This window comes from Sorex araneus, chromosome 5 (assembly GCF_027595985.1).
Source record: "Sorex araneus isolate mSorAra2 chromosome 5, mSorAra2.pri, whole genome shotgun sequence".
NCBI lineage: Eukaryota > Metazoa > Chordata > Mammalia > Eulipotyphla > Soricidae > Sorex > Sorex araneus.
The window spans coordinates 111,099,029-111,125,308 of NC_073306.1; the positions used below are offsets into that span (position 1 = coordinate 111,099,029).

General features: G+C 39.0%; 1 protein-coding gene across 1 annotated transcript in view; it reads left to right on the plus strand.

Annotated features, from left to right (window-relative positions):
- The window catches only part of KIF6 (kinesin family member 6), a 705,701-nt gene that overhangs the window by 403,632 nt on the left and 275,789 nt on the right, over positions 1–26,280 (plus strand). The window contains exons 11-13 of the mRNA XM_055140906.1: positions 14,457–14,562; positions 15,425–15,563; positions 18,027–18,242. Coding sequence (XP_054996881.1) covers positions 14,457–14,562; positions 15,425–15,563; positions 18,027–18,242 — 461 coding nt within the window. The remainder of the gene's footprint in view (positions 1–14,456; positions 14,563–15,424; positions 15,564–18,026; positions 18,243–26,280) is intronic.

Here is a 26,280-nt window from a genome sequence, read left to right on the forward strand (position 1 = left end):
TTTATACACTTTTGTGCTTATACTTCCCTCATACAAAGTTTGGGAACCCATCCCTTCACCAGTGCCCATTCTCCACCACCCGTAAACCCAGTGTCCCTCCCACCCTCCCCAATCCCATCTCCCCCCCACCCCACCCTGCCACTGTGGCAAGGCATTCCCTTCTGAGAAACAGAAGTTCTTAACCATTTCTTTGCAACACTGGTCCTTCTTGTTTTTATGTCCATTTCTACCATGTAGGACATGGGCCCTGATATAATTGCCAAGGCCCAGTAGGACAACACAAGTTGGCATCTTCTGATGTAGTAGGACTCCACTTTAACCTCATTTGTGAACTATTTATAAAAGCACATGCTTTACAATAACACATACAGTAAATTATTTTATATTCTAAAGAAAAAGCCAAAAAGAAGAATTTATTGACGATTGCTTCTAATCTAATCGCCGCCCTAAAGGCCCATTAAACAGAGGTATCTGTTAGAAATGCTGCAGGCCCTGGAAACCATAAGATTCTTTGACACCACTAATGGTGTTTTTTCAAAGTCCTAAGATTCCTGTTAACTATTGTATGAAAATACAGAGCAATTAAATCAATAAACATTGCTAATTTTTTTCAGTGTTGGGCTCATGTCTGGCAATCCTCAAGGTTTAGTCCTGGCTCTGCACTCAGAAATTACTCCTGGAAGTGCATGGGGGACCTATGTGATGCCAAAGATTGAATCCATGTCAGCTGCATAGATTTAATCTCCGACGTCCCATATGGATTCATGTCAGCTGCAGCAGCCTTATCTGCTGCACTATCTCTACTGTCCAAATTGATATTTTTGAAGTGTAAGCGGAATCTTTATATCCAGCGACCCTCCTGGGTTATTAAGGGAAGTTGTGTCAGATTATATTGCCTCAGTTTCTATTGAGCAGGTCAGTTCAACAATATTATTGAATTGTAGATAAACATTTCAAATTAAATAGTTTCAAGGGCCAGAGGTATGATGATAGGGCCAAAATACTTTTCTACCATGGGTAAAACATTAGATTTGTTTCCCTGACCTGACTCCACCATTTCAGAACAGACTTACCAAAATATAATACGCTGAAAATTCAGGTATGCAGGTTTGGTGACTGAAATCTCCAGGTTTTCTCAGAGTTGGGACGGGCTACCTCTCCCCACTTCCCAATATTCCTGGAAGCACTGGCAGTCACCCCTATGAACCAACTCCAGTGCTACCATGTAAGCTATACTACCGGCCTTGCTTCAAAGGTCCATAAATAAATCTCAAAAGAGATCAAAAGTCACAGTTAATCTCTGGCTATGCACAGCTGAACATACCAGGGTAAATTGAAAGGGGTAGGCTAGCCTGGTGCCTGCCCAAACAGAGCCCTTGGAAGTCGCTTGCTACCACAATCCAAAAGCGCCATGATATTCGCGGGCTGACTCCACTGTCTCAGGACTGATCTCGCTGAAACATAATCTGCTGAAAATTCTGGTATGCACGTTTTGTGACTAAAATCTCCAGGCTTTCTCAGGGATGAGGTTGGCTACCTCCCCCTCCACTTCCCTGTACTTCCAGAAGCCTCAGCAGTCATATCCACACCCCACAGCTACCACCCAATTTGGAAAGCTACTCCAGACTTAACATCCCGATAAAAATAACAAATGCCCCGAACACACCATAACCTCTCAGCATCTGTATTGCACAAAAGGAAAAGGAGAGAGAGAAAGAGAAAGAGAGAGAGAGAGAGCATGAGAGAGAGAAAGCAAGAAGGAAAGTGCCTCCCATAGAGGGAGGCTGTGTGTGGGTGTGGGGTGTTGAGGAATGGTGATAGGAAAACAGAGGATATTAGTGGTGGGAAATGTACACTGGTGGAGGGATGGGTGCTGGATCATTGTGTGACTGAAGCCGAGTTATGAACATCTTTGTAATGGTCTATCTCACGGATATTCAATTTAAAAATATTTTTTAAAAAGTAATATGGAGTTCACCCAGTTCAATTCCTCCATCCCTCTAGGAGTGCCTTGGCGAGAGTGTCCCGCCCACACAGGTGGGTAGCCTGGCAAGCTACCCACCGTGTATTCGATATGCCAAAAATAGTAACAAGTCTCACAATGGAGATTTTATTGGTGCCCACTTTAGCAAATTATTGAACAACGGGACAACAGTGCAGTGCTAATATGGAGTTCACACCCAATTCAATATACTTAATCAATGGCTAAATAAATAATAGTGCTTCTACCTTAAAAAAAGAGAGAGACGACCTTTCCTTTCCCCAGTGGTGGCATGTCGACCGCCGCCCTAAAGGCCCATTAAACAGAGGTATGAGTTTGCAGTGATGGGATGCACAGGAGATCTCTCGGGATGGGGGGCATTACCAGCACCTCTCTCCGCCCAGATGTGACTCTGAGCAGCTGCACACAAGCAGGGCCCTCCATTCCTGAATGTCCATGATCCCAGAGGCCATCTAACTACTTTCGGCACCCAGCGGCTTCTTGCAGAAATGCCTCCAGACTGTGAACTAAGCTACAGCCCCATGCTGCCCTGGGAGGAGAAAGGTTTTTCTCTCTTGGCCTTTCCTTCCCCTGGCAGTGGCGCGGCGACTGCCATCTCATAAGGCCCACTAAACAGAGGTATGAGCTTGCAGTGATGCAATTTCTGGCAGAAATTTCTCTGGAATTAATTACTATAATACCAGAAATCCAAAACCTCATATGCTCTGCATTCTAAGCAATGGAAAACAGATTATCAAATGATGCCTTTTCGATAAGTCTGATTATTGGGAGGAAATTCCAAAAAATAATAGTGAGTTTTCTGTTGAAATATTGAGTGTAATAAAAGTAAACAGAAAGTAAAAATCATCAACCACAAAGGCTGCGGGTGGGGGTGGGGGTGGGGTGGGAGGTATACTGTGGTTCTTGGTGGTGGAACATGTGCACTAGTGAAGGGATGGGTGTTTGATCATTGTATGACTGAGACTTAAGCCTGAAAGCTTTGTAACATTTCACATGATGATTCAACAAAAAAATAAAAATAAATAGCTTGCCATCGGTGCCCGCACATTGCGCGCGCAGCCCCCAGACTGATCTCCAGCCAGTAGCCAGTGGCCAAAAAGGGTGTGGCCTCTGTAATACTGGGTGTGGCCCCACCAGAGGACGTGATCTCGGTAGCGACCACAGTTATTTCCCCCTTTACTAGTATACTTGACAGACGACACAATACCCATTAACTAACTCTGTGGAGATCTCCCCAGTTACCTCAAACACAAAAGACCAAATTAACCACTAGCCTACTCTAATTGCACCAATAAATATCAAAAAATCAGGAAAAGAGAGATTAGCTTTAGTGAACTGGAAGGTCCCACCTCCATAAAACTGTGATAGCATGAAGAAACAGCACAAATCCCCACAGCAAGGAGAGGACAAAGAAAAGAGTCCAGAAACCTCTGCAGGAGTTTCCCACAAATGTGATCTCTCTGATAAAGAATTCAGAGAAGAAATTCTGAGAATATTAATCAAACGTAAAGAAACGGTGGAGCAGTCAGCGAAGAAATTACGGGAAGAAATAAGAGCAGAAATAGGAAAGCTACATTCAGAAATGTCGCAAATAAAAGACACTGTCGACGAAATAGAAAACACAGTGGGAGACCTCAACAGTAGAATGGCTACAGCTGAAGAGAGAAATAGTGACCTTGAAGATGAGCAACAGAAATCCCAAAGGCTACAACAAACAATTGGAAAAGACCTTAAAATAGCTCTTGGGCGAATCAGAGACCTAGGGGATGATGCCAAGAGGAATAACATAAGAATCATTGGAGTTCCAGAAGGACAGGGAGACAACCCTAATGAGAAAGCCACAGTTAAAGAAATCATTGCTGAAAAGTTCCCAGAGAGTTCCCATAAGTTCCCATAAGGCAGATGTTCAGATACTAGGAGCCAGAAGGGTGCCAGCTAGAAGGGACCCTAATAAAAAGACTCCAAGACATATCATAGTCAGAATGATGGATGCCATGGATAGGGACAAATATACTGCAAGCAGCAAGGTGAAAAAAAGAAATCACATACAAAGGAGCACCCCGTAGATTCACAGCAGACTTATCAGAGGAAACTCTCCAATCCAGAAGACAATGGTGAGATATAGTGAAAAAACACAATGAAATGAACGCCTCACCAAGAATACTTTATCTGGCTAAGCTCTCATTCAAACTCAAAGGAACCATACACAATTTCATAGATAAACAACAACTAAGGAACTTCATAGACTCAAAACCAAAATGAAAAGAAGGACTAAAGGGGCTTTTGTAAGACAAGGAAAAACCCAACAAGAACAACAAACTCCACAGAAAGATGACACAAAATCCCATGATAATAATCTCTCTCAATGTCAATGGCCTAAATGCACCAATTAAAACACACAGAGTGGCAAAATGGATTTGGAAACAAAACCCAACATTCTGCTGCCTACAAGAAACACACCTGAACAGTCAAAGGATGGAAAAAAATCCTGCAAGCAAACAACTCCCTCAAAAACGCTGGGGTGGCCATACTAGTATCCAAACATAGATTTCAGGTTGAAAAAGATCAGAAGGGACAGCGAAGGTCATTTTCTATTTTTCAAGGGATATGTGCAACAGGAAGAAATCACACACTTAAACGTATACGCACCTAATGAGGGACCGGCTAAATACTTAAAACAAGTCCTAACAGACTTTAAGGAGGACATTGCTAGCAACACAATAGTAGTCAGAGACTTCAACACTGCCTTATCACCTCTGGATAGATCGACAAGAATAAAACTCACCAAGGAAATACTGGCACTGAAGGAAAAAATAGAAGAGAGTAGAAGAGAGAGGCTTAATAGACCTATACAGGGCTTTACACCCCAAAAAGAAAGAATACACATTCTTTTCCAGTGCACACAGAACATTTCTCAAAATAGACCATGAACTGGGCCACAAAACATACCTCAATAGAATCGGAAAAATAGAAATTGTATCAACTACCTTCTCAGACCATGATGCACTGAAGATAGAAGCTAACCACACACAGACGCAGAGAGTCAAAGCAAACATCTGGAAATTAAACAGCTCAGTGTTGAACAATGAGTGGGTCAGGAAGGAAATCAAGGAAGAAATCAAGAGATACCTCAAAACAAATGAGAATGAAGACACGAGCAACCAAAGCCTATGGGACACAGCCAAAGCTGGGTTAAGGGGAAAATTTATAGTTCTGCAAGCATTCCTTAAGAAGGAAGAAAGGGCCTACACAGATAGCTAGACTTCACAGCTCAAGGCCTTAGATAAGGACCAGAAAAAGGAACCCAAACCAGACCGAAGGAAGGAAATAATAAAAATTAGAGAAGAAATTAATGACGTGGAAACCCAGAATACAATCTGAAAGGTCAATGAAACCAAGAGCTGGTTCTTTGAGAAAATAAACAAGATTGATAAACCGCTAGCAAGACTCACAAAGAAAGAGAGAGAGAGAACCCTAATAAACCGAATCAGGAATCATAAGGTGTACATCACAACAGAAACCAATGAAATTCAAAAGATTATCAGAGACTACTTTGAAAGTCTATATTCCATGAAACAAGAGAACCATAAAGAAATGGACGAATTCCTTGACTCCTACAATCTCCCAAGACTGAACCAAGAAGACTTGGAATTCCTGAATAGACCCATTAATATCAAGCAAATTGAAACTGTAATCAAAAGTCTCCCCCAAAACAAAAGTCCAGGCCCAGATGGATTCACTGGCTAATTCTTCCAAACATTTAAAGAAGACTTGTTGCCAATTCTCCTCAAGCTTTTCCAGGAAATTGAAAAAACAGGAACTCTCCCAAATAGTTTCTATGAAGCACATATCTCCCTAATACCAAAAGCAAACAAAGACACTACTAAGAAAGAAAATTATAGACCAATATCCCTGATGAACACTGATGTGAAGATCCTCAACAAAATATTAGCAAATAGGATCCAACTCATCAAAAAGATCATACACCATGACCAAGTGGGATGCATCCCAGGGATGCAAGGATGGTTTAACATTCGGAAATCAATCAACATAATCCATCATATCAACAAAAGTAAAGATAAAAACCATGTGATCATATCAATTGATGCAGAGAAAGCATTTGACAAGATCCAACATCCATTCATGATGAAAACCCTCACCAAAATGGATTTTGGAGGAACTTTCCTCAAGATATAAAGCCGTCTACCACAAGCCTATGGCAAGCATTATCCTCAATGGGGAAAAACTAAGGGCCTTTCCTCTAAGATCAGGGACAAGACAAGGATGCCCACTCTCACCACTTCTGTTCAATATAGTTCTGGAAATACTTGCGATAGCTGTTAGGCAAGAAAAAGATATCAAGGGCATCCTGATAGGAAAGTAAGAAATCAAACTCTCACTATTTGCAGATGATATGATACTATATCTAGAGAAGCCTAAATCCTCTACTAAGAGACTCTTAGAAACAATAGACTTGTACAGTAAAGTTGCAGCTATAAAATCAATACCCAAAAATCCATGGCCTTCCTATATGCAAATAATGAGACAGAGGAAAGGAACATGAAAAAAGCAATCCCATTCACAATTGTGCCCCAGGAAATCAAGTACCTCGGAATAGCTTAACTAAGGAAGTAAAATACCTCTATAAAGAAAACTATAAAACGCTATTCCATGAAATAAAAAAGGACGTGAGGAAATGGAAACATATCCCCTGCTCATGGTTAGGGAGATTCAACATTGTCAAAATGGAAATACTCCCAAAAGCATTGTACAGATTCAATGCTTTCCCTATAAAGATACCCATGACATTCTTCAAAGAAATGGATCAAGCGATCCTGAAATTCATATGGAACAACAAACGCCCACGGATTGCTAAAACAATTCTTGGGAAAAAGATGATGGTAGGCATCACCCTCCCCAACCTCAAACTTTACTATAAAGCGGTAGTAATCATAACAGCATGGTACTAGAACAAAGGCAGAGCCTCAGACAAGTGGAACAGGGTGGAAAATCCCTACACACAACCCCAAATGTATGAACATCTAATCTGTGATAAGGGAGAAAGAAATGTGAAATGGAGCAAAAAAAAGCCTCTTTTTTTGTCTATATTTTTTTATTTTTAAGTATGAGAATATTAAGCAGTCTGAGGACTTTTCATAATAAGCATTAGTATACTGAAGTTTATCTTTTTTTAAATTTTCTTCTTTTATTGAATCACCATGTGGAAAATTATAAAGTTTTCAGGTTTAAGTCTCAGTTACACAATGCTCAAACACCCATCCCCTCACCAGTGCATATATTCCACCACCAAGAATCAAAGTATAGCTCCACCCTGTCCCCCCACGTCCCCAGCCCCCCACCCCGCCTGTGAAACAGATAAATTTCACTTTACTTTCACTTTACTTTGATTACATTCAATATTTCAACACAAAACTCACTATTATTGTTTGGAGTTTCTCCCCCCCCCCCTATAGTCAGATCTGCTGAAAAGGAAGCATTTGATAATTTGTTTTCCATTGCTGAGAATGAAGAGATATGAGGTCGAGTGGCCGCACTAGCGTCCGCACGGTTTTGGATTTCTGTATTTTAGTATTTTAGTAACTAATTCCAGAGAAATATCTGCCAGAAATTGCATCATTGCAAACTTGTACTTCTCAGCTATTTTATATTCCACATATGAGTGCAATCTTTCTATGTCTGTCTCTTTCTTTCTGACTCATTTCACTCAACATGATATTGTATGGGTATCACTGTAGCAATGTCACTGTCATCCCATTGTTCATCGATTTGCTCAAGTGGGCACTAGTAACGTCTCGATTATGAGACTTAGTCGTTACTGTTTTTGGCATATTGAATATACCACGGGTAGCTTGCCAGGCTCTGTCGTGCAGGTGGGATACTCTCAGTAGCTTGCCAGGCTCTTTGAGTGGGACAGAAGAATCAAACTCAGGTCAGCAGTATGAAAGGCAAAAGCCCTCCCCTCTGTGCTATTGCTCCAGTCATATTGAACAGGTATATTTCTTAATAATTATTATTGGTTGATTTATTCATAAAGTTGTGAGAGATTGTGTTGTACTTTCACTCACTGGTATTGCCAAGAATCTAGACTAACACTTGTCACATGTGCTCAACAAATCCCTATGAATGAATAAATAGGTTAAAACCAATCATTAGGAAAAGAACCTTTTGTCTGAAACTAGAGTTTCCTTTTCTCTTAGGTGAATTTCAGATAAATTCTTTTTTGTGCCTTGCTCTGATTAAAAGTATTTTAAGTTTATTTTAATAGCACTTTGGTAAATTCTAGCACAGTCTGATGGTTAAATATAATGCCTCCTCTTCAGGATTTCATGCCTTGATGCCTTCTTAGCTTTTCATGCTTTCCTTAACTTTTTTGGGTCTTTTGCTCATATATGCACAAAAACTAATGATGGATATATAATGTTATTTGCTTCAGTATGTAATAATAGGTATGACCATTACTATGAATATTAAAGAAAAGCATAAAAATATTAAAGAGAATGCACATTGTATACTTATTTATGGACCTTAATTTAACACCTTATACACACTAAGTGTTTTCTTCCTGATAGAATTTCTTTAATTTTTCTCCTCCACTTTCTTTGCTGACATCACTGATGTGATGATCATAGGCCATGTACCCAGCATAAGTGCTCAGCAGAGGCACATGCTTGAAATAGTGAGAACATAGATATTGGTTGCATTGCTCAATAGAAATTGCACACTTGGTTGGGATGCTCACATGCTTGTGGTACGCTGGAAATCACACATTCTGTCATGGTGTCTGGGATCCCAAAGAGCAGTGCCAATGGGATTGCACTCAGCACGTGAGGCTGTGTTTGTGTGTGAACGCTAATCTCATGCCTGTGAGATAGCGCCTACCAACGGACCTATAAGAAAGGCTGAAGCAGAATTTCTCCTATAGAATGCTATGGGTCCCTTGTCTGCAGGAAGTTGGTGTCTATTCTTTCATCTTTGTCATTTTCTGAAGTTGTCATACATAATAAAGTTACTCAGAAACACGCCCATGCACAGAAGCAACACACTTTTTATCCATGTGTAAAGAAGACATCAGCATCCCAAGGGTTAAACAAGTTGGTGAAATGAGTCCTCTATGTCCTCTGTCCAGCATTTCAAATGATCCCTCAAGTATCTGTTATAATTCTATAGAAAGGTTGGAAAAATTAAGATTCTCTGTAATTTTATTAGGTCAACAGGACATATTTTAAAGTCCTTTAAAACTATGCAGAGCGTATCTTGCCCGCATGCCTGGCTGTCTTCCCCGGAGCCCCTCAGAGGGGATGGGCTCCAGCTTGCCTCGCCACCCCGAGCAGAGCTCCCGGCGGCCAAAGACCACCGGAACCTAGCTACAGCCATGCTGGAGGCTCCTCTCTACACATTCTGACAGGCCTCATGCATGAAGGTACTGGCAGAGGAACCCAGGTGTATGTAATCCCATCAATGGCCAACATCCAGAGAGAGGCTTAAAAGCAAGCTCTCAGAAGCGCGCGGCCACTTGCCGCGAGATATCTTTTGCCTACTTCTCCCTCTATGAGAAACTGGCAATCTTCTGAGAGTTTCCTGCCCACATGGGACAGCCTTGCAAGCTTCCCATGGTGTATTCATGTGCAAAATCCAGTAACAAGCTGGATCTCATTCCCCTGACCCTGAAGAGCCCCCAGTGCAACATCTTAAGAGGGCCAAGATCTCAGGGAAAGGACGAAATGAGATGTTACTGAGCCCACACCGGAAATCGGTGATTAAAGGGATATTGTAATTGATTGTGATTGATACTTTCCATATTGATCCACTTATATACAAATTTCATGACTTCATGTTTTCTGACAGCTACATAGTAAATGTACCAGAGTTTCTTTAACCAGTCATTTGTTTTTGGGCACTCTGTTTTTTTCCAGATTCTGGCTATTGTAAACAGTGCTGCAATGAACATAGAAATGCAGATGCCATCTTGAATATACATTTTTGCCTCTCCGGGATATATTCCCAGGAGTGGTATTGCTGGGTCAAATGGAAGCTCAATTTCTAATATTTTGAGAATCGTCCATATTCTTTTCCAAAAGGGCTGAACCAGTCAGCATTCACACCAGCAGTGAAGGAGAGTCCCTTTCTCCCCAAATCCACGCAAACACCGGTTGCTTTTGTTTTTTGGGATGTGGGCCAGTCTCTGTGGTGTGAGATGATATCTCATTGTTGTTTTGATCTGCATCTCCTTGGTGATTAGTGATGTTGAACATTTTCTCATGTGCCTCTCAGCCATTCAGATTTCTTCTTTGGGAAAATTTCTGTTCATTTCATCACCCCATTTTTTGATCAGGTTGGCAGTTTTCTTCTTGTGGAGTTCAACCAGTGCATTGTATATCTTTGATATCAACCCTTTATAGGATGGGTACTGCATAAATATCCTTTCCCATTCTGTAGATTATCTTTGTACTTTGGTCACTGTTTTTCATGAGGTGCAGAAGCTTCTTAGTTTGAAATAGTCCCATTTATTTATCTCTGTTTTCACTTGCTTGGCCAGTAGCATGTCAGATTTGAAGATACCATTGGCTTCAATGTCGTGGAGGGTTTTGTCGACCTTGTCTTCAATGTACCTTAGGGATTCTGGTCTGATGTTGAGGTCTTTAATCCATTTTGATTTGACATTTGTACATGGTGATAGGTGGAGGTCTAAGCCCATTTTTTTGCATGTAGCTGTCCAGTTTTGCCAGCACAATTTGTTAAACATGCTTTCCTTGCTCCACTCACATTTCTTGCTCCCTTATCAAAGATTAGATGATCATATATTTGGGGGGATGTGTCAGAGTATTCAACCCTGTTCCATTGGTCTGCAGCTCTGCCTTTGTTCTAGTACCATGCTGTTTTAATGACAACCGCAAGAAAGCCTCTTTAACAAATGGTGCTGGCACAACTGGACAACCACATGCAAAAGAATGGGCTTAGACCTCGACCTGACACCATGCAAAAAAATCAGATCAAAATTGATTAAAGACCTTAACATCAGACCACAAACCATAAGGTACATTGAAGACAAAGTCGGCAAAACCCTCCACGATATTGAAGCTAACGGTTTCTTCAAAGATGACATGCAACTGATCAACCAAGAGAAAACAGAGATAAACAAATGGGACTACATTAAACTAAGAAGCTTCTTCACTGCAAAAGATACAGTGACCAGAATACAAAGACAGTCTACAGAATAGGAAAGGATATTCACCCAATACCCTTCCGATAAAGGGTTTATATCAGGGGTATATAAGGCACTGGTTGAACTCTACAAGAAGAAAACATCCAACCCCATCAGAAAATGGGGCGAAGAAATGAACAGAAACTTTCCCAAGGAAGAGATACGAATGGCCAAAAGGCACATGAAAAAATGCTCTACATCACTAATCATCAGGGAGATGCAGATCAAAACAACCATGAGATACCACCTCACACCACAGAGTCTAGCACACATCCAAAAGAACAAAAGCAACCGCTGTTGGAGAGGATGTGGGGAGAAAGGGATCCTTCTACACTGCTGGTGGAAATGCCGACTGGTTCAGCCCTTCTGGAAAACAATATGGACTCTTCTCAGAAAATTAGAAATTGAGCTCCCATTTGACCCAGCGATTCCACTACTGGGAATATACCCTGGAGAAGAAAAAAAGTCTAGTCAAAATGACATCTGCACTTATATGTTCATCTCAGCACTGTTTACAACAGACAGAAATTAGAAAAGACCCGAGTGTCTGAGAACAGATGACTGGTTAAAGAAACTGATACATCTATACAATGGAATACTATGCAGCCATTATAAAAAATGAAGCATGAACTTTGCATATAAGTGGATCAACATGGAAAGTATCGTGCTAAGTGAAATGAGTCAGAAAGAGAGAGACAGACATAGAAAGATTGCATTCATCTGTGGAATATAAAATAACAGAATAGGAGACTAATATCCAAAAATAGTAGAAATAAGCACCAGTAGGCTCCATGGCTTGGAAGCTGGTCTCACATGCTGGGGTAAAAGGCAGCTCAGATAGAGAAGGGAACACCAAGTAAAATGTGGTTGGAGATCCTGCCCAGGAAGGGAGATGTGTGCTGAAGGTAGACTAGAGACTGAACACAATGGCCACTCAATACCCCTATTGCAAACCACAACACCTAATTGGAGAGAGAGAGATCAAAAAGGAGTACCCTGCCACAGAGGCAGGGGGTTGGGGAGGAGATGGGATTGGGGGGGAGGGATACTGGGTTTATTGGTGATGGAGAATGGGCACTGGTGGAGGGATGTGTTTGTGAACGTTGTATGAGGGAAAAACAAGTTCTAACATGTATGAATCTATATCTGTACCCTCATGGTGATTCACTAATTAAAGAATAAAATAAATTTTTTAAAAAGAAAAAAAAGAAAACACGATAATAACAGGATCCTGAGTATGGAAGCAAATAATTCCTTTTTCCAATATTTATTTCAGTCAATGGGATAACCTTCAATTTTATCCATGTTTCAGCAAACTGCATGGTTTCATCCTTTATTATCATCTTTTATTAGAGTTTCCTTGTATCCCATTGTGTATACAAATCACAGCTTTATCCATTTATCTGTTATTGGCCACCTGAGTGGCTTTTTTATCCTGGTTCTTCTACTAAGAATTTCAATGAACATAAGTGAATAAAGTTTATCTTTTAAAAATAAATAATAATTTTTAAAAAGAGAGAGAGTCAATGTAAGGAGGTGACAAGAAGAGCATCAACTGGTTTATTTTGGTAGTGACCTAAAGCAAAGAAAACGATAAAGAGAAGAAAGTATTATCCCTCCCACCAAAAACTAAGGGTAAAAATAGGGAAGAGGACCAAGTGGTTAGACAGAGACCTCTAAGGTGAAGGTGGAAGCTCCCTCTTGTTAGCTTTGCTATTTCGTCTGGAAGGATCCTTACATTACGGACAGTCACTTGAACAGTAGTCATAGGCATTGGGATTGTGGAAAGATTCAAAACAGCCATTGTTAGGAATACACATCAGCCAGGAATGATTTAAAAGAGCTGTAGAGATTCTCTGAGATCTCAACTGAGACTAAGTAGCGTGAATTTTTAATGAAACTAATAAGAAAAACTCTTTCATTAAATTCTCTAGCAAAGTAGCAGCTAGACACTAAGGTAGAGGAATTAGCTTAACTAGAATACACATTTTGTAAAATCAAATGATTCTCATATTATCACTGCATTTGAAAATTCATTTGGAAGCTAATCAAACAATGGCCTTTTTCCAGATTTCACCCTGTCAATTGATCTTTTGCTCCCTTGATCTTTATAGTCAAATTAAGTAACTATTATTTCAAGAAATAAATGGGACCACTAGTTCAATGTTAACCAAATGTTAACCAAATGTTAACCAAAAATGTAATGTTCTTGGGGGCTGGAGCAATAGCACAGCGGGTAGGGTGTTTGCCTTGCCCACGGCTGACCCAGTTTCTTTTTTTTTAATGCTTTATTTATTTTTAATTAGTGAGTCAGCGTGAGGGTACAGTTACAGATTTATACATTTTTGTGCTCATGCTTCCCCCATACAGATTTCGAGAGCCAATCCCTTCACCAATGCCCATTCTCCACCACCAGTAAATCCCAGCATCCCTCCAACCCTCCCCAATCCCGTCTCCCCCACCCCACACTGCCACTATGGCAGGGTATTCCCTTTTGTTCTCTCTCTCTGATTAGGTGTTGTGGTTTGCAATAAAGGGGTTGAATGGCCATTGTGTTCATTCTCTAGCCTACCTTCGGCACACATCACCCTTCCCCCGCATGACCTCCAACCACATTTTACTTGGTGTTCCATTCTCTGAGTTGCCCAGAATGAGAGACCAGCCTCCAAGCCATGGAGTCAACCTCCTGGTACTTATTTCTACTATTCTTGGGTGTTAGTTTCCTAGTCTATTATTCTATATTCCACAGATGAGTGCAATCTTTCTATGTCTGTCTCTCTCTTTCTGACTCATTTCACTTAGCATGATACTTTCCATGCTGATCCACTTATATGCAAACTTCATGACCTCATTTTTTTCTAACAGCTGCATAGTATTCCATTGTATAGATGTGCCAAAGTTTCTTCAACCAGTCATCTGTTCTAGGGCACTCGGGTTTTTTCCAGATTCTGTCTATTGTAAACAGAGCTGCGATGAACATATAAGTACAGATGTCATTTCAACTATACTTTTTTGCTTCTCTGGGATATATTCCCAGCAGTGGTATTGCTGGGCTGACCCAGTTTCAATTCCCAGCATCCCATATGGTCCCCTGAACACCACCAGAGGTAATTCCTGAGTGCAGAGCCAGGAGTAAGCCCTGTGCATCGCCAGGTGTGACCCAAAAAGCAAAAAAAAAAAAAAAAGTAATGTTCTAAATTCACGTTGCTTTCAATCATTATTCATTTTTAGGCTGGAAAAACAAACAGCAACCTTTTTGGAAGACCAGGATCCAGAGAGTAGACTAGAGGTTGGCTCCGATATGCGTAAAATTCATCATTGTTTCCATCACTTTAAGGTAAAATCAATCATTGTTAGCCCTGTTCAAACCCCCATAAAGCTTTCCTAGCTAAACAGTTCTTGAAAGGTTAGGACTCAACTTTCCACATCCGGAACAGTTAGATCTTCAAACCAATTGCTGCAATTGCCTCTAAATTTCTTTGGAAGCTGTGTCTTACGTTTTAATTATTGAGCTCAGACCTTGAACTTCCAATTCTTTTGTCGAAACTCTGTACATTTCCTGGGGTATAGTTAAGTATTCAAAACTTTAATTTCAGCTACTTCAAGAGATGAATGTTAATTTTTTCAGCAGTTTTGGTTTACAACATCATTTCTGTTTGTTTTCAGGGGTTTTTTTTGTCTTTGGTTTACTTCCAGTCATGCTACCATTTATGATAGTATGGTTGTAATATCATTAACCTTGACTACTGTTTCATTTGTAATTTGGAATACCTCATAATGTAATAAACATTTATTGTGAGTCTGCTATGGGTCAGGCATAAAGCATATAGTTAATAAAGAGGTCCTGGAGAAGATATCAATGTAAAAATCTACAATCCATAATGTTATTGAAAAATAAAAATGAATTAAGTAGTTTGGGGAAGTGGAAAGAACCCCAAGAGAAGATAATGCTTGATCAAGAATCTTCTAGTGTAGTGAGGAGAGAGCAGAGAATGCAAACAGTGGGAAGAGAGAAAAGAGGAGGGATGAGAACATGGGAAAGGCAAGACACAATGAATTGGAAGTATTGCAGATATAAGGAGCAAGAACAGGTACACATGCCTGATTTTTACAGGCAGGGAATTTTGAAAGACAAGGAGTCCAATAAACACTGATATTTGGAATAGACTTGAATACTAAGCGCTGATTGTATCTTGTAGAAACTACTGAATGACAAGACGATCCAAGGAAAAAGCACTGTTTCCTCTGAAACCAAAGAGCAAGACCACCAAGAACCAATTAAAGAGGATGAATATAAAAAGCTGCAAGATCTTCTACAGCAGAGAGATAATGAAATCAGTATCCTTTTTGATATGGTTTGAAACTGTCCTCCTGTTTGGCCTCAGGGTATAAGGTTGCTGGTTGTCCTCCCCTGTCCACTTTCCGCAGTTCCCCTCCCAGTCTTCCCTTTCCATTACCTCTGTCTCTTAGAAGGATGATGTCCACAGAGGGACAGAACTACTTGCTATTTTTTTAAGTTGCTATGAAATAAAAACATCCTATTTTGTCTTTTGCTGAATATAATGCTCTCATGGGGGAATGTTCCAGGTTAATGAACAGCATGAGACTTTTTACACCAACTTGATTTAATCTTAAACATAATCTCTTTTATATAACATGCTTTACACATTAAATACATTTTTAAACACTGTGCAGTTATCTTTCTATGTCAGTCCTGAGCCTGTAAGTTAGCTGGTTATCTTTAGTAAACTGACAGACACCAGGTTGACCACAGACTCTCATAGCCTAGAATTTGTGGCTGGCATGTGAGTAAAACACCATTGGTGACTGGCAAATGACTACTGGTATTTAGATTGTGAAGAGCTGAGATTGATTTAAGAGTAACTTTTTATATAAAAGCCAGATCTGCTTCTTTGGGTTCCACTTGCAAGTGTTATCAGATTTGGAAATGAGTGTAGATAAGTGTTCAAGACAGAATTCTTCCTGACACGCAGCTCATGGGTTTGAGGTACCGAGAGAATAGCCCAGAGGGGTTGGCATATGAGGGCCTGATGTGCTTCCGGTGATAATTGAGGTGGTTTCTTCTAAAAGACCTCTCTTGGTAGTAGAACTCAGGACACCTCAATGCTTCTTCCATATTGCTTATTCTCTCTCTGGTTTCTTGGGGAAAATAATTGGCATTTTCATTCCACTTGTAGACATTAAGCAGACACAAGAAATTTTGGTCAGTTTCTTATAAACTAATATTTTGTTCTTTAATCACTGAAAGGCATTTTTGTATAAGCTAAAGTGAAAAAAAATGCCTAAATGACCTGAAGGAAATCCAGTAATAAAGAGGTAAAAATAAACTAGGGCAAGGTAGGCATTCTGCCTAATTAACTTCAGTCTCCAATGTTAGTTGAGAATTCGCAGATTCTTTCTGTCTGGCTCAAGTGAATGTAGCTGCTTTATCACCCAGCCAGTCACACTGGGTTTTCAGTAGATTGTCCTCCCACACAAGCCCTAGTCTGTGAGAGCTGCCCACAAGTGCTGTCACCCCTCCACTCCTTTTCCTCTCTCTTACCCTTTCCATCTCCAGACATGGTCCCAAACTAGACCTCAGTCCTGGCTCTAGCCCCAGATCTGAGGTCTGCTGCTTTTTCTGGCCTTTATCCTAGTTTGGGATCTTCTCCCCTAAATACTCCTACCAACTTTTCAATCCCTTTCTGGGCTTATGAACATCTGTGCAAAGAGGAGGAACAAAATGAATTAGGGCAGAAAAAGATCAGTCTTGGCCTATTTCTTTATTTTTTAAAAGAGGATAGAGAGGTATCACTATGCACATGTGTCTACAAGTTTCTTTCAACTGACTGAATAGTTACAATGCTGTCTCCTCCTAAGACTCAAATGCAGAGTGTGTAGGAAGCATGGAAGAAGGGACACTGAACTTTATAGCTGGATTGAAACTCTAGTTCCTCACACAACGAGCAATAAATCAAACCTATTTTCTTCTCAGGAGGAAGAGCAAGCACAAGCAAGCAACCACCTCACAGTGCTAAGAAAAACCAAAAAGACAACTTAGAATAAAGTGCTTTGAGCACTACAGAATATCATATAGTGCATGATGTGACTCGTAAACTCAGAGAGAGGAAAAATGGTTACTCAGATTTACTCATTACAAGTTTACCCTTATTGTAGGCAAGAAAGAAAGAAAGAAAGAAAGAAAGAAAGAAAGAAAGAAAGAAAGAAAGAAAGAAAGAAAGGAAGGAAGGAAGGAAGGAAGGAAGGAAGGAAGGAAGGAAGGAAGGAAGGAAGGAAGGAAGGAAGGAAGGAAGGAAGGAAGGAAGGAAGGAAGGAAGAACACCAAAAAGTTTCCTGAAATTTTATCGTTTATCACAGTTGGGGTGGAGAAATTTTCAGAACTATTTTTATCTAGAATGCTGAATGCTAAGAGGAGGAAAGAGAAAGATATTGCTTAAAGGAATAAAATAATGTGATAATACTTTAACTCAACAAAAGGCAGTAAAGCACTTAAAACATCAGTGAAATATGTTGAATGTCCTTGGAAATGAAGGACTAATGGTATTTCAATGACATTAGCAGCTCCTAGAAGGTGGTCAATGGTAGCACTGCTGCCTTCCTGGGAGGAGGCTAGATGTGGCCCCAAAACAAATAAACAAGAGAAATGACCCAGCACCCCAAATTGTCCCTGAACCTATCAGGAGTGATCCCTGAGTGAAGTCAGGAGTAAGCCTTGAGCACCACCAAGCGTATCCCCAAAACGAAATAAAATAAAAACTAAATCCTTAAGTCTAATTTCAGATATTCTGGTAAATATGTTAAAGAAGGAAAAGAAGAAGAACCAGGGTACTCTTCACTCCTCTGGCGCTGAGAGAAGTGACCTGAGACTCTCACAGAATTCCCCCTTTCCACCCAGGAACCCACAGGGTCTAAAGACACTGTCATCCTCAGCACCCACGCCCCACCCAGGCCTTAGCCCTTTGGGAAACACGTCCAGTTTGCTCCAAGGAAAAACAGGTCAGTTGACTAAATTTCCTCTTTTCTTTCTTCTCCAGATCTGAATTCCCCATAGCATTCTTTAGTTTAAAGAATAGATGAAGATCATATAGTTTATATGTGAAAATTAGATTTCATAAGTACCAAATATCTTAAATATTAGTTTACAAAATTGATGACTGAATTGAAAAAAATGAAACCATGAGTTGTCACCAAACCAAGAGACAAAAATCAGTGGGTCCAGGGCAATAGGAGAAAAGTTGTTCCTTTAGCAAACAGGAACAGAGACCCTCTTCTGATGTTGGAGGCAAAGAATAAAGACAGATTGTGATGACATGGTGTTTATTTCTAAATCCAAATGAGCTATCTGCAGCAAAATAAGTTCAAAATATGACCACATGCTGCCTTAAGTAAAAAGATGAAAAGCAGAAAAAGTTTGTAAGAGAATAAGATTGGACAGATTGCACTGCTTCAGAAATATCTTTTCCATTGGGAGTTTTTAATAAGGGTGTCAGTACCAGAGCTGCAAAGCAGGTTGAAGACCAGGTTGGTTCAAGAACCTTCCTCTATGAGATGAGCAAAGCACAATGTATAATCACATAACACATTCCTTTCTCTTGAGGACATTGAGGAATCTGAGATATGAAATGTATTGGAACTATTAGAACGAAGGGTTGAGGAGCTTTTCCTTTTGGCAGCATAGATTGAAATTTTCTGTATAAATACTTGTTGGGATGCATGACCTGCTACACATGGTTTTCTAAAGAATTTAACTTGGAAATAATAAAGTCTGATGTTCATTTAAAAAGGCACTTTTTGTTAATAAAGACAAGATTGAGGAGCCTGGAAATATATTTTGTGACATTATATCCCTTTAACTGTTAAATCCAAATCTTGCTTAGAATATTTATTTAGCAACAAAGAGTAGGATCAATTCAAAACTCCAGAAAACAAAAAATTCTTTTGCCATTTTTCATGGTGGCGGTACACAGGGAATCACTGACTCCTCTCTCCGATTATTGTCTGTGAAGTGTTCCTATCCTCTATTACAGTCACAGCTTGCAGGAGAGAAAAATAAACCCTCTGTATTAGTGAGATCATTAGCTTATTTATCAATTTGTTCATTCCCTTATTCATTCTTTACATTTACTGGGTATACCCATTGTTCTGCATTAACTGCATTTACTTCTTTCTTCTTATTTCTGTTGTTACCATCATCACTATTATCATCACCAACATTCTTTGTAAAACTACCCAGAGTTACATCTGACACATACCAGGTCTGCATTCTGTTTGAATTATCTATGATAAAAGTACTTGTTTTGTCCCCACCTTAAGTATGAGGACATACATGAACAAACACATCCTCTAATCTCAGAGAACTCACAGATTAACAGAGAAGAGTCTCAAATAATTAATTATAAAAGTATTATTATTAGGTCATAGCTCAAGTTAAGATCAGAAAGATACAAAAAGGGATATGGGAGTAAAAGTGTAGCTAAAAGAAATACTTCAAACAGGAGAAATTACTCGAGGTTTTTGTGTTAAAGGGAACAGTTTGGGCAATGAGAAGACAGATACGGTTAGATTCTGGAGTATTTAGAATTAGATTCTGGGAGTGAAAGATCAGAAGACGGTTGATGGACAAGTGTAGGAGAGATTGTCAGAAAATTGGCAAAGGTGTTGAGAACTATTTATTTGTTTTTTTCTTTTGTTTTTGGGGTCACACCTGTTGGTGTTCAGATTTTACTCCTGGCTTCACGCTCAGCAATTACACCTGGTGAACGTGGGGAGCCATGTGTGGGGCGGGGAGTTGAGCGCCAGGTCGGCCACAATGCAAGGCCAGTGCCCTCCTCACTGCTACCCAGCTCTGCACAACCAGCTGCAATACCACTAGAATCAAACAGTCCAGGCCAAAGGGGGGGGGGGGGCTTATGAGAGAGGTGGGAAGATCAAAAGCATTTAGGAAACAGATGATGAACAGGATGTAAAGGATGTAAAGGATGTGAAGGGCAAAGTGAGGATTAGCCCCCAGATCTCTAAGTGGCTGATGAGATTCTTCATGAAGACAAGAAACAGTGACCACCACTGGCTCTGCAGAACTTTGCACCATTGGCTTTGGAGAATACAGCAGTACAACCTCCACTGAAATGCAAGGCCAAAACTGATATTTGATTTAGACTTTCATGCTGCTGCTGAAGGAAATTCTGTTGGCCTTTTCAAAACATACACACCTTACAGGTCATGCAACATTGACTTTGCTTCTCACTGACCAGTCCCTATGTGTCAGACCTTCTCTAGTTCTATTTCCTCTTTATTCTCCATTTCCATTATTCTTCTTCTCCATGGCACTCATATCTTTTCTAACTTACCATTAGAGTAAGTTAGAAAAGTTAGAGTAAACTTTTTAGTAACCCTTTTTCTCTTTCAAGAAAGAATATAGCTTTGCTTGGAAAATGAGTTAAATACTTCTCGATTATAAAAATCATTTTTATATTGTATATAAAATAAAAATGATTTTTATAAATCATTATAATGATTATAATATTTGGTGATTTAATAATATTTGCTGGTTTTAAATCACCAAATATATAACTTAATTTTTATTCACCAAGTATAACTTATTAGTAAGTCCAAGTACAAATGAGGTAAAAAAATTTTAGAAAAATTTGTTACCTTATATAGTTGGAAGGATTTTGAATTGCTTTATCTGACACTGACTTAGGACTTTATCTAACAATGACTTTATCTAACAATGACTTAGGAGTAGGCTCACAAATAGATTTATAATGATCTGACCATTTGGAAGAGAGTCTGATTTTATTTTTGGCAAAACTACAGATAGAATTAAAAAGCTCTGTGAGTGAATCATTGCTGCAAAGCAACAGGTAATGGAATAGTTTGTTATAATATTTAAGATTCCAAAAGCTGATTAGGCATTTGTAATTTTATATGCAAGAGGCTGTGTAAACTAAACCAAATACCTAAAAAAATTAATAAACGTGTTGTTTTGAAAATATTCCTGCCTTATATAGGTGCTGTCAATTTGCACTAACTATCCCTGGGGTTATTTTTTTTATTTTAATTTTTATTTTATCACCATGTGGAAAGTTGCAAAGTTCTTAGGTTTATGTCTCAGTCATACAATATTCAAACACCATCCCTTCACCAGTGCCCATATTCCACCACCAAAATCCCCAGTATACCCCCATCCCCCGCCCCCCATCCCCAACTGATGAATTTCACCTCATTTTCTCTTTACCTTCATTACGTTCTATATTTCAACACAAAACTCACTATAGTTGTGGAAGTTTTCCCCCCAAAAAGATAGCCCTACTAAGGAGGCATTTGATAATTAGTTTTCCATTAAAAGATTGTATGTTTTCAATTTTTAAAAAGGGCGCGGCCACGCGGCTCGGATGTGTCCCAGTCCCGCATCCCGGAGCCGTGTTAGTTGCTGCTCAGTGTCGCCAGGGCTCCATCTGGAGAAGGTGTTGTGGCTGCACCTCCTCCATCCGGATCCACCTGGGGTTATTTTTCATGTAAAAAGCGAGTAAATTTGGCCAACTTCCACTCTAAACTGTTGTGAAACCATCTTTTCTTCAGTGCCCACTTCTTCCATTCACCTCTACTTTAGATGGAAATTTTTTTGTGTTAAAAAGAAAATGAGGAGCTGGTGTAATAGCACAGCACAGCAGGTATGGTGTTTGCCTTGCATACAGCCGATCCGGGTTTGATTCCCAGCATTCCATATGGTCCCCCAAGCACCACCAGGAGTACTTCCTCAGTGCAGAGCTAGGAGTAACCCCTGTGCATCGCCGGGTGTGACACAAAAAGCAAAAAAAAAGAAAGAAAATGAATAAAATTCATGTTTCAGTAGAAAACCCCTAAATCATTGTATAAGCAGCCAACCAAGGCAAAGAAGATAGGGACTTTGGGGATTTCTGTTGTTTGGAAGGTGAAATGTCTGTTTTGCTTTCATTGAAATAATGTGAGGATTTGTTCAGTTCCACAGTCTGAAGTCACTTTTTTTCTCTTTAAAATAATAGAAGTTTTATAGTTTGGTTTTGTTGTGTTTTTTTTTGTTTTGCTGGTTTTCTGTTTTAGCTCTCTGACTGTACTTTCCAACAGTCACTTAGAACCAGTCCATGTTCCTAAGCCCCTCATGACTCACCAAACCTTTAAACTGTTTGAGTTGCTACCAGACCCACTCATCACCAGGGATGTCTTTGGCATTTAAAAAGGTGAATGGAAAGTTCAAGCTACAGCCTGGAGATTCCAGGCTCTTTTCTCTTACTCTGGGAAGACTGTTGAATAATCACACTGTGCGTATCAGGATGCATATTTTAAACGTACCAATGTAAATTGAGAAATTATCTCTGACTCTGGGGGGTGGAGAAGGGCCAGTTATTTAAATGGTAACGACAGACTTTTTAGATAAAAAAAAAAAAAGCTGAGTATCCAAAAAGCAAGAGCTTGAATAAATGCTATGGGAAGAATTTTCATGAGTAAATTTTGGAAAGCATTATAATAAGTGTTACAAAAGTTAGATCTCAAGGAATTGGTAAAATTTGGGTATTCAAATACAGAAGGAAGAAATATATATATAATATTCTAGATTTAAATGATCATGTTAAATGACTTAAGTGTCTATCAATATGAAAAGTTCTGGTCTACACACATAAACACATACAATTATTCAGCAATTTAGCGTTTTGATTTTGCCATTTGTGATAACATAAATGAAACTGGAATTCATTATACTAAGAAAATCAGTCAGGAAAGACAAATACCACATGGTCTCATATGTGGACTCTAAACAAATAAACAAGTTCATAAATATATCCAACAAATAAGGCATTGCTAGAGGCAGAAAGCCAAGGTTAGGAAAAATGGGTGAAGGAGTTTAGATGTGGGCTTTAAACTTTAAGTTCTAAAGTAAGCAAGTCCTGGAGATGTTAGTTAATAATACTGTATTGTTAATTTGAAAATAAATTCTTAAAGTTTTTATCAGAGGAGAAATGTAACTATGGATAATGACGGATATTAACTAAACTTTGTTTTGAGGTAAAATTTATTGACTTAATTACACCTGTGTCATGAATGCTTTTTCACAACCCTCCAAAAGTAAATAGTCACACCATACTGGACACCAAAGTTATGTATCTCCCACCACAATTCAGTGAACTCTATCCATCCTTTGCTCCCCATCTAACCTTCCACTCTGGCAACCTCAGATAAGTGGTTAAAATCAAAGGGTTAATTTGGGATTTTTTTTTTTGTTCCTTTGTTTTCATTATTTCAATTCCCCATGTGAGAGATATAATCTGGCAGTGTCTCTCTGGCTTACTTCACTTATCATGATACCCTCCAACTATATCTATGATAATGCAAATACCAAAATATCATCCTCTCTTGTGGAAGAGCAGTGTACCAATGTGTATTTATAACTCATCTTCATCCACTTAGTTGATGAGCACTTAAGTTGCTTTCATATATAGGCTACTGTGAACAGTACCTCAATGAACATTGGAAGGAGTCCATATATCCTTTCAAACTCATCCACAAATCTTAAATACCTGTGAGTGGAATTGCTGAACTCTGTGGTCAGTCTATTTTTTGCATCTTGGAAAATCTCTATTATGATTTCTGAAGAGGCTGTGCTACTTTACATCCCCATCAACAATGTACAAGGATACCTTCTGTCTCCACATCCTCACCAACACTTGTTCTTTATGGTCTCCTATTTAAACCATTCTTTAGGTGTGAATACAATAATATTTCACTGTAGTTTTGGTTTTCATTTCTCTGACAATAAGTGAATATTATTTTTTCATGTGCCTGTTGGTCATTAGTTCATAATCTTTGTTGAATTTTCTGTTCTTTTTTCCATCTGGTTTTACAGTTTTATCCAGTTGTTGCTGTGGTTGAATTATATGAGAATTTATATATTGTGGATGCACTTCTTATTGGATATATATGAGATGCAAATATTTGCTCTCAATGTCTTTTCATTTTACTTATTGCTCTCTCACTCTGCATAAATATTTTAATTTATAGTCCCAGGTGTTTATTTTTACTTTTCTTGCTTTACTTGCCTTACTATTGAAGTTGAGTTACAACATATCAATAAAGCCAATATTGTAGCATGTTATGCCTATAATTTCCTTAATACATGTTGTTTGCTTTTTTATTACATTTCTATGAGATACACAGTTACAAAGTTGTTCATGATTGAATCATACAATGGCCCAACAGCCGTCCCTTGACCATTGTAAGTTTCCTACCACCAGTGTCCCCAATTCTACCCCATCCCCCACACCCGGTCTGCCTCTTCAGCAGGCACTCTCTCTCTGTCTCTCTCGCTCTCTCTCTCTTTCATTCTCTCTCTCTCACACACCTTACTTTTGGACATTATGGTTTGAAGTGCAGTTATTGAAAGGTTACCAAATATAACCTTAATCTACTTTTAGCATTCAATTCTTGTCCAGAGGAATCATTTCCAATATCATTGTCATAGTGGTCCCTTTCTTATCCTAACTGTCCTCTCCCCATGACTTGAAAAAAATGCTCTCCATCACTAATCATCAGATAAATGTTTTCTTTCTTTTATAGTATCATATCTTATACTCAATTATTGAATTAAGTTATTATATCTTGTTAAATTGAGTTATCATATCTTATAATTACTTTTGGCTTAATTTTGTGTATGGTGTAAAGTCTAATTCTATTCTTTTGAAGCAATTGTCCTGTTTTTCCAGTGCCATTTGTTGAAGAAATTTTCCTTTCATCATTCTATGACCTTGATACCTTTGTCAAAAGTAACTTCCCATATAAATTTGGATTTATTCTGGTCTCTAATTCTAGTATATTTTTCTGTTCTATTTTTTTATAATACTATAGTCTCATTGCCATAATTTACTGTGTTATTGAAAGTCAGGGACCATGATACCTTTAATTTTTTTTCTCAGAAATTCTTTGATTATTCTAAATGTTTTTTAGTTCCCTACAAATTTCAGTAAAATTCATTCCACTTCCTTTAAGGATACATTGAAATTTTGACAGACTTTCAATGAGTCTGTAAGTTGCTTTGATAGTATGGACATTTAAATAATGTTAGTTCTTCCAATACATGAGCACAGATCTTTCACTTTCTATTCCTACCTACTTAATTCTTTTTTAAGCAATTATAATTTTTTTCTTGATTTCTTGTTCTTCATTTCAAATTTTGTTTATAGAAATAGAACACATTTGGTAAATTTATTTATGAAATAAATGAATTTATTTTTATTTATTGGCTAAGTTATAAACAAGACTAAGTTTCTAGTATTTCTTAATGTATTATCTAGGGTTTTCGATATATATATATATTATTATTTATCTGAAAGTATTGACAGCTTTACTTTTTTCTAGTGTGGACGCCTTTTATTTCATTTTCATGCCTAATTTCCTTGGCAAGAACTTATAATACTAAGATGAATAATAGTGGTAAAGGTGGAAACATTGTCTTGTACCTGACCTTAAAGGAAAAGCCTTCCATCTTATTTATTTATTTATTTATTTATTTGCTGTTGAGGCTTTGTGATTATTTCTCTTTATGATTATTTCTCGTCAAATTTCTCGAACGGTCTCAGTAATGTCTCCATTTGTCCTAGCCCTGAAATTTTAGAAGCCTCTCTTTCCTCGTCCTTTCCACATTGGAGGCTCTTTCAGGGTCAGGGGAATGAGACCCATCATTGTTACTGGTTTTGGCATATAAATATGCCATAGGGAGTTTGCGAGGTTCTCCCGTGTGGGCAGAAAACTCTCAGTAGCTTGCCAGGCTCTCTCAGAAGGAGAACCAGGCTATAAGATGTCGCTTCCGGGAGCTTGGTTTTAAATCTCTGGATGTTGGCCATTGGTGGGATTACACGGAGCAGGGGGCAGTCCCTGGGTGTGACCTCCTAGTTATTGGAAGATGGGGAATCTGGGTGGAAGAGACCCAGTCCCGATCCTAGCAGGCTTGGAGGTCTCAGCCCCAGGCTCAACACACCTGGTTCCTCTACCAGTTCCTTCATGC